General features: G+C 35.1%; 1 protein-coding gene across 1 annotated transcript; it reads left to right on the forward strand.

Annotated features, from left to right (window-relative positions):
- LOC114532055 (zinc finger protein ZIC 4-like) lies at nucleotides 1–1,790 on the forward strand. Its single transcript, XM_028553644.1, has one exon. It carries the CDS (start codon nucleotides 254–256, stop codon nucleotides 1,463–1,465), a length of 1,212 nt encoding a protein of 403 aa, XP_028409445.1. The 5' UTR covers nucleotides 1–253; the 3' UTR covers nucleotides 1,466–1,790.
- Nucleotides 1,791–9,588: the final 7,798 nt, after the last annotated feature.

The following is a 9,588-nucleotide window of genomic DNA, read 5'->3' on the forward strand; positions in this document are numbered from 1 at the left end:
AAAGCGGCACAACACTAAGTGACGATTCCTAGTGTTTTAATCCGCTGGTGTTGAGTGATTGCTCTGAATTGAATTGCATCTCATTTTGACGTCCAGCAATCAATCATAAGATCTCGTCACAGGGACACATATGTAAAGAACGCCTCCTCAAGTTTTACACTCGCTACGCTGTTTTGACAGAAAGTGGAAAACAGTGAAGCCCAGCATTCTCACAGCGAAGAGTTGAAAGGAAGTTACACACGGCACGAAGGTTATGGAATCGGCATATCAACGCATCATTGGCAATCAAAGCACCGGATTTTCTCACTCGTCTGAAGTAAGTGGCATGACTAAAGATCCAATATACAACCATATTGAACCAAGTGTTCCAATATTCCCTCATCTCCCGCCAGTCAGTACACGACTTACAGAGAACTTATCAGATAACCGGCCATCATTCACATCCCAACCTTACGTCTTTCCCCCACCGTGGACGTCACAAAATCATCATCTTCCCGGCCCCTATGAACGTTCTCATGGCCGAGATCAGCATCCAAACCACGAGTATATCCCGACTCTCTACAAACAATCGCATAACTCGATGTTCCAACCGTCATGTCCAACTCTTTTTCCTCCAACAACCCAGCCAAATATTCACGGCAGCTCTTGCAACTCCTTAGTTTATCCTGGCAAAACAGAGCACAAGCCGGGTGGCAGTAATATTTACCCTTCAGAACCAGACATGGTGAGATCTCACTATCTTTTCCAAAATCCTGCAGATACAGGCATGTATTTATACCAGGGCTGTGACGCAGGTTTCCAACATCAAGGACCATTCGTGTACCCTCCTAGACCACAACATCAAATACTAACCTGCGAATGGATCGATCCACAGTATTTTCCAAAGTGCAAACCATGCGGCAAGCAGTTCTCCATGATGCACGATATTGTCCGTCATATCAACGATGATCATGTAAGCCAGAATGATTCATCCCTTCACGTTTGCCACTGGAAGAATTGCGCTCGAAATGGCCTTCCTTTCAAAGCAAAGTACAAACTTGTGAATCATATTCGTGTTCACACGGGAGAGAAACCGTTTGCATGCCCGTTTCGCGGTTGTGGAAAGTTCTTTGCGAGATCGGAAAATCTGAAGATACACAAACGTACCCACACCGGTGAGAAGCCCTTCGTCTGTGATTTTCCGAATTGCGATAGACGTTTTGCGAACTCTAGTGATCGAAAGAAACATTCTCACGTCCACACCTCTGATAAGCCTTACACATGTAGGATAAACAGTTGTGGGAAGAGTTATACTCACCCAAGTTCGTTGAGAAAACACATGAAACTGCACGGCGAAGGCGATGATGACTCTAGAACTGAAGATGATGATTATCCTTCACCAAGTACATCTCCTCTACCAAATGAAACTCGATCAAAATCTCAAGTCTCTGAAGCAAGCAAGATTACAACATCATCATGGTATTAAATTTATTTCTGTACTATTTTGACCAATCTATAACAACTTGATATATTGATATTTTAGTGAATCTATATAACAATGTGAAATTTTCAGCGACAGGGCCCCGCACAAAAAGCATTGAGAATTGAGATTATAAGCTGTAGATTGATCGGAAAAAATATAGTGATAAAAGATGAACTTCAACAAGATTTGAGATAGCCATATAAACTCCTTTAGGGAAATTAACAGTGCATTGGTATAAAGGATTGGAAAATGATTGTGTATATAGACTGCTTGTTTGGCAGGAAAAACTCCATAAGAGAGGCAATGAACAAGTACTAGATGTAGGTAAATAAGTAAATATAAGTTTAAATAATATGCTTTTAACAATATTTTTCTTTCTTAGAAAATAGGGTTAGAGATCTTTACAATTATAGATGTATTAACTCTCTATATTTGAGGTTGCATTGTTTCCAATTTAGTATGTTTAATTTCTTCATCTATAATTGCACATATGTTTAATAAACTTTAGAGTTCTAATAATTATGCATAAGTACAGCATTTCTTAATCCAGCTCTCAATAATTATATGACTGAGAGTTGTGAAAAGTAAAGATATATGTTAGTCCTAAGTCAAATCGTATTAATTAATGGGTGTTTACAAATTTTCTCACTTGCGAATATTAACTCATTTATTTATTGGGTTAACTAACTTTCATTCATGGAATTTCATATACATGATTCTGCTTTAATGTACAAAATTGAGATACTGGAAAGATCAATATATAATATATTTTATCAAGGATAATTTTAACATCAGTAGCGCTCTTAGATTAAAAAAAACTGGACGTTGTACTTAATATAAGTGCAAAGGCGTATGTTTGGCATACCAAAAATCTACGGGATTAATTAAGTAAAAAGTTTTAAGGAAAGGTAAAAATATGGCAAAAAGCAGTGAGGTTGGTGACCTTTTTCGAGTTTTGAGCATCAAATCGAATTGTTCTCGCATGACTAATTGGTGTTTTGAATAAAGAAAAACGATTTTCATTTCATATTTACAGCATGATATAGCCACAAATTTGGCAAATGTTTTCCAAATTTTATCTTGTTTTGCAATCAAAGTACCGAGTATATCTTTTATACTGCTTTTGTCAAAGTTCTTCTTTGAACCAAATTGCAAATTGCTTTAGATTTTTGAAAACGGCATTATAGCTACACATTTTGAACCGGATCAAACAAAGATAAGGTTGAATAAATTCAATTCATATTTCTTTGCTTTTCTATATAAACATTTGCGAATCTTTAATGGCTGGTTTTTCCTATGTTCGGGATAATTTAAGCTGATAATGATTGATCTATAAGCAAAAAGTGTGAAGTTTTGTGAAAATAGAAGAGATAAGCAGAGAATGACTTGCAAATACAAGTATTCCAATCAGTGTAAATGCTGTAAGATAAAACACGAAAGATCGTAAGGTAGATTGCACGAAGTTAAAGTCCTAGAATAAGTGCATCTTTAGCAGAAACATGCAGTAAGGCCAAGGTATAGTAAAGATCTATTTTTGGGACTATATTCGCGATGAATTAAAGCAGACATGTTTTCGCGGATTTTTTCCTCAACAAATGTTTGGAGTTGGATTTTTGTATGAGAGATTCAACTTGGCTTGACATATTTTCGCATGTTACTTGATGTATTTGCCTCATGTATTATAAGATTGTTAAGCTTATTATCACACGTTTTGCTTTGAGAAAAATGATTCTCAGTGACTCGAACATAAGTTTTTGCTTGAAATTGAAGTTGAGAACAGCATTGCATGCCCTCAGTTATTCACAGTACATAGCTTTGAATGTATCCTGTCGATTTATAGATAGATTTCTAGCACGATCAGATTTGTCTTTATATATAATACACACAGATTGATGACTTCTTTGTCGAATATTTCAAACAAATCTTAACATGCATGTCCATGCATTTCATATTTAAACCGCTAGGTATTGGCCATAGACAATTTCAAAGGTCATGCACAAATTCCAGATTTTGAATTTTGAGAAGGAAACTTCTGTTCCTTTTTTGTGCTTCATATCATCTTTCAGTAGAAGAACTCATTGTAAAAATGTAAACATTGTATGAAACGTACTTTTGATAATATTGCTATAAGGGCAGAAGTTTAAACAAAATTGACCAGTACCAAATTTGAACACAAATTCCCGACGATTTCTGTAGGGTGCTGTGAAATCTAGACAAAATCTCTAGTTTTATAAATGTATTTTAATTTATAAACGTGCTGTAAATTATATTTTTGGTCTAGATGGGTTTGACTGAGGGGGATGTAAGTCGTTAAACGACAACAATGTCTAATGTACATATGAACCGAGATTTCAGAAAAAAAGTGCAGCTGTAAGATTAAATCTGAAAAATCTAATAAAATGTGTGTTTATAGTTTTATTCTTAGTTTTATTTTACTTCCCTATTTTGCTCCCGCATATATTTTCGAGAGGTCAACAAAAACTAATATGCTGAGGAATTTTAAGTTGTCGAATCAATCTTGCATGCCGCCGGGGCGATATGGCATCTCGTATAATTCTGCTCACAAGCATTTTTATATCCATGCATCTATGTTTTTTTGGCAACAAAATATTGTTTATAGTTTTATTGTTCTATCGACTTTCGTATCCATAATGGCACTGGCGTTTCAAACGCCACGTTGACTGAATCCTATATCAATATCATATTTATTTTTTTGGTTTATCTGCATGACTAAGTATGGCGCGCGTAGTTCAGTATCCAATCTTTATAAGGTCGAATATGATTTTTTCATTTGACCATGCACTGTGTATTTAAAATCAGCTGAGGATTCACCGAATAATTGTTGCCTACCCTCAAATATCATGCAGGAATAACGTGGAAATGCATGATGACATACACAGACTTATATATTGGGCATTTGGGTGACGCATATAAAAAGGCGTGTCGGCTTTAAATATCTTTAAATATTTTCGATCACCAGATATCGCTATCTCTTCTCTGTAGTTTCGTTTTCGCATGCATGTCGAGAAACATCATAACTAAAGGAAAATACACCTTTAATGCAGTGATTTTTATTGTCATAGTCTTAGAGATATTAATGTACAGTGTAAAATCCAGTTTATTCCGCAGTCAGCCTTGCCAGTCAGCCTTGCCGTGCCGCTTCATTTCATTGATTCTGATTAAAGTATAAACTTGTTTATAACCTTTTCAGATAACAATCACACAATGATGTTTCAAATAAACACTATTTTTTTCATCATCACTCTATTTTAACTATCAGTTTAAATATCATGACAGCTGATAATGTAAATAGTTTCTAGCTACTAAATTAAATGTATATATAAGGTGTATATATACACCGACAGGGTGTGCATGATTATGCTATATGAAACGACTTCTATTGGAACAATTTATAAAATCTTTAGGAGTGTGTATAGAAATAGCTGGTAAAATTAATAACGAATTGCTTTGTTATATTTTGAGCAAGACTCAAGCCATCCAAAAAAATCACTACAATTGCTGTTTATAAGGAACATGCATTGCAAGGATTTGCTATAAAATCCTTCACACAGATGAATTTTCTTCGCGCACAATATATAATATCAACTAATATATACACTAGGCTATAAAGCGTTCAATGTCGTTCAGCTTAGTGCACTGATTGGCATTAACAAACATGCATGTACCATTAATTTGAAATAATATGAAAACAGCTAGTGATGTCAAAGAAACAGGGCATATATATAAACATTTAGGCAAGATCTATATTTCTATGCTATTACTGATATAAGAAAAGCTTCTTTATACTTTTAAGTGCAAGAATATATAACAGCATCAATATTAAAATTCATATAAACTAACTGTAGTGATTTATCAATAACTGTGGAAATGAAGCAGCTTAATTCTGTGCCTAGGCCTATACAACATGACTCAAGACTATGTGCATGCACTACATGGAATGTGTTTCAAAGATCAAAGTATACTTATATTGAATGAAAGTGATTACCCATGACGATAATTGTATATTTGCATACTATTTAACTGAGAGAAAACCGTTCAATTCTGAACATTTCTGAATGAGTTCAAAGCTTTTCTAGTGCGATGGCATCACAGCCAGTTGACTTCATCAATTATGACCATGCAATTTTGTTTTGAAACTTTGCCAGTGCCAGTGGTATCATTTACATGCTACAGCCGGCTTTAGTCTACTTCATATTATCATTTTGAACTTAAAGAAATGATTTCGGTCACCGCACGCCATAATATCAGCCCGGAAAATGCGTATTAATTCAGCCGAATTCAAGATGCATGATGAATATTAAAATCAGTATACTCGGTATTACCTATATATATATTAACTGATGTAAGATATCATTATAAGATCCTATAGTTTATATGTTTTCGTGACAATTTTTATATCAGGCATGTTTCTTCGCTACAATTCAAAGCTAAAATGAAAGGAATATATTGCCTTATATGATTTCATTAATGCGTGCTTTTAAACTCCAATTTATCTACGAGCCGTTAAGATTTTCGACTTTCATGGAAGCTCTATGCTAAACCAAATACTATATAAGCCGGCTTTGGGAGCCCTTTATATATAGGCTATAACATATATATAAACATATAAATTATATAGAACGCATATAGGCTGGAATTTTTTTAGAGGAAACTTTGACTGAGGTTACGATAAATTACGATAATTTGCGAGCTATAGAGGGCAGAGCATGTCATAAACAAATTATTTTTTCTCCATTTCCATGCAGTTGCATAAAGGTTGAACTACGGATAGAAAAATTTAATCCTGACATGAATTTGGCCTAATTCACCTGACTGTCGGAAATACCTCTTCTAAATGATGCATGCATGTAAATAGAAATTATTCGTAAACAGGGAAATAAATTGAATGTATAAGGTCCAAGATTTATCATCCCGTAATATGTATAAGCGGGACCTCAGCCTGAACTGACTTCTAGAGTCGCAGTGTTTGGAATCCAACACCGTAAATATCTGCAGAATAACACCATAAGGTCAAACTATCTTATACGCGCATTGCTTCATTTTAATATACGATTTTTAAAGTTCAGATATATAAACCTGGTTTCTATTTAGTCGGGCGTTTCGTGAGCATGTCAAGGTAGTTGATGTGATAAAACATTCTCTGTGCATGCAGTCAACAATGACAGGATACAGAAAATAAAAACAAAATGAAATATACATTCTGTTTATTTTTCATCGGTGAAAACACTTGCTCACAACAATTAGACCAAAATGGGAACCAGGATATAAGCCCCATTCATTTTTGACCTGCGTGCAGTATAATTATGATAGCAGACAAAAGCATAAATCCGGAAAACCCCTGAGGAAAAGAAGTCATCACTGACTCAATATGCCATTTTACTCACGAAAATTAGCTATATAGAGTAGATATACATATATGTATATATAAACTTTTATATCAGGGAATCAAGATACGTTAGATGCGAATTTTTCCTTAATGGAAAAAATATCGGATTTTGACCGAATGCATGTGTATTAATTTCTGTATCCCCAGTTATTTGCATAATATTTCTAACTCTTCCCCGCGATGTTTTGAACAATCCTCGCGAGGTTGCTTAGTCAAAGGTCGGTCTTCATGAATATATAGCGAGAAAGATGTCGCTACATTATATTTTTTAACAACACGGTCGTCGTACAATTTTTAAGAGTAGCTACATTCCCGCGTTAACGGTCCGTAATTCAGAACGTGAGATCTAAGTGAAATGTAGAACGGCAGTGGAAAGGATTTCAAGTTTGCTATTTCAGCAAACATAAAAACGGCTGTCGTGATCTAAAATGGCTTACGTCACTTCGACGCTCAAACATTAAATAAGTCTTTTCTGTATAAGCAAAACCTGGCTATGACCAAAGGGATAATACAATCTATTTCCGTAGAGTGAATTTATCTGATATTATTGTGGTATTCAGTTGCCAAGTGAACATGCAATTTGCTGGGCTAATTTCCTCACACACTATGAGATTTATAGTCCGCCTTTAAGGTAGGGTGACATAAGGTTGCGTATATAGATCGAGATTTCTATATTTATATATTTAACCTCATCTTTTATGAGCGTGAGAAAAAAATTAATGATTGAACTCAATTCGTTCTTTCCGATTTTTGCATGCTTATTTTTAGAACACGGGAAATGTTCAAATGGTCGAAATACAAAACACGAGTAATACGTACTTCACGCCAGTCCTGCTGTTTGATCAAATACTATTTTGTTATTGACTATGGATAATAGCAATCACTACTCCCCTTGTATTCAAAGTAAACAGTCAAGGCAACTGATACATACAAATAGTAACAGCGAGCGAGGGCAACACGCTTCCCATGCAGTGACTTGTTAACTATAATAGTCAACCAGCACAACTCTGAGTATATTTGACTACAATGCAGTTGTTTGTCTAACAATAGCGTTAACTCATCGGCTTAAAAATTAGCGCAAGTCAATGTCATTAAGCGATGTAAATTTGGCAAAGGCCTTAATGTACGCACATGCATTGTTTATGAATTCTAGAATGGCAAATTCTCCGCAGATGGTCTCAATACATCATCACTGGAGGTCGTTATATTGAGGACTCCACCGTCAATTGATCGACTCCTCCCAGCAAAGAAAGCGGAAAACATGAATGAAATGAAGTAATTAGTAATGTCTTATAAATCGTTGATTAAAAGAACTCCAGAAACCGAACTTTCTTCATGGGTGGTCTAAGCTATAACTGTGATGGGAGGGTTTAAAAATATTAACACATTCTATTACATCAATCCATGTGATTAGAAAAAAGCTATCACGCCGGGCATAAAATACTCAAAAAAACGCACGCGTTTTGTAATTGCTTGATTAGACACTCTTTAGTCATGCGGGAATACGTGCATGTTGTCACGAATCTGGCGCCAAAATTTAAAACTGATGATGTTTTCAATTGATAGTGTCACCATAAGGTGGTTCAAGCCAATCAAACTCCGTATAACATCCATCTTACCGCGTTTGCATGCGATTATTCTAAGACTTAAGGGTCTATACGAACCTGCATGACCATGCATGCAGAGGTTCGACATAATCGAAGAAATAGAGGTTTAATTTTTATCACTTACTCGCTGATGACTATGTTTATACTGATTTCTTATCTCAGTTTTGAGAGGAATTTTTACACGATCCAAATTCAAGGTAGGAAAAGTTGAGAAAATCAGTATTAAGGTGGTCATTACCACTTGAAACCTTTTTTTTCATTTTTAAGTAGATTTGTGCAAAAATATCATTTTTTGGAAGGGACAGGCAATAAAAAATGACCCATGCAAAAAAATTAAATATTAAACGTACGCTCTTGCGGTACCGGTCCAATGTTTTTGTCACTCACTGAGCTACAGAAATAGCTGACAAGAGCGAGCGGTTAGTGTGTATTTATGGGATAGTCAGGATTGTCACCTCTCTTTGTTCTTCTCAGCCTTGGAGAATTGAGATGGCTTACAGCTATTTGCAAGCTTTTTATCACGTTTGTTTTAACCGTCGAATGTTAAACTGTAAACCAACCAGGTTACACTGTGATATTTTGGCAGATTTACGATATAGGAAAATCAAGACGCAAGTATTTAATCTGTGATATTTCTGCTCTATTTCAGAAACGTTGTCAGAAATTTTGACAATAACTCTAAAATAGACTCGAGATATCACCAATTGAATATTGCGTCTTGTCTTTCTTATAACTTACATCTTGGGTTTGCCTGATGTCTTTGTTTATCGGAGTATGTTTCATTTTATACTTAATCAGGGATTCCGGATTATTTGCCGGATATGGCTGTCCTTATCGTGGTCTAGCAATGTCAAAAGAGAGAAATAAAGAACTTTTGAAATGAATGCATAATATATCTTATCAACACAGATCTTTCCCTCCTTCGTCATTGTAATTTTGAAGGAAATTACGCGGAAACCATGGACGCTTCACCATTTCAATAGATCAATTTACAATACGAGAGTTTATTCTGGAATTCTCATTACATTTATTGTTGCAGTGATATTTTTTATATTTTTCATATTAATATTATTTGTGCATAATATAATTATTATGAGTGGTAAATTTACAGG

Source organism: Dendronephthya gigantea, unplaced genomic scaffold, assembly GCF_004324835.1.
Source record: "Dendronephthya gigantea isolate DGI-Jeju-01 unplaced genomic scaffold, DenGig_1.0 000077F, whole genome shotgun sequence".
Taxonomy (NCBI): Eukaryota; Metazoa; Cnidaria; class Anthozoa; order Malacalcyonacea; family Nephtheidae; genus Dendronephthya; species Dendronephthya gigantea.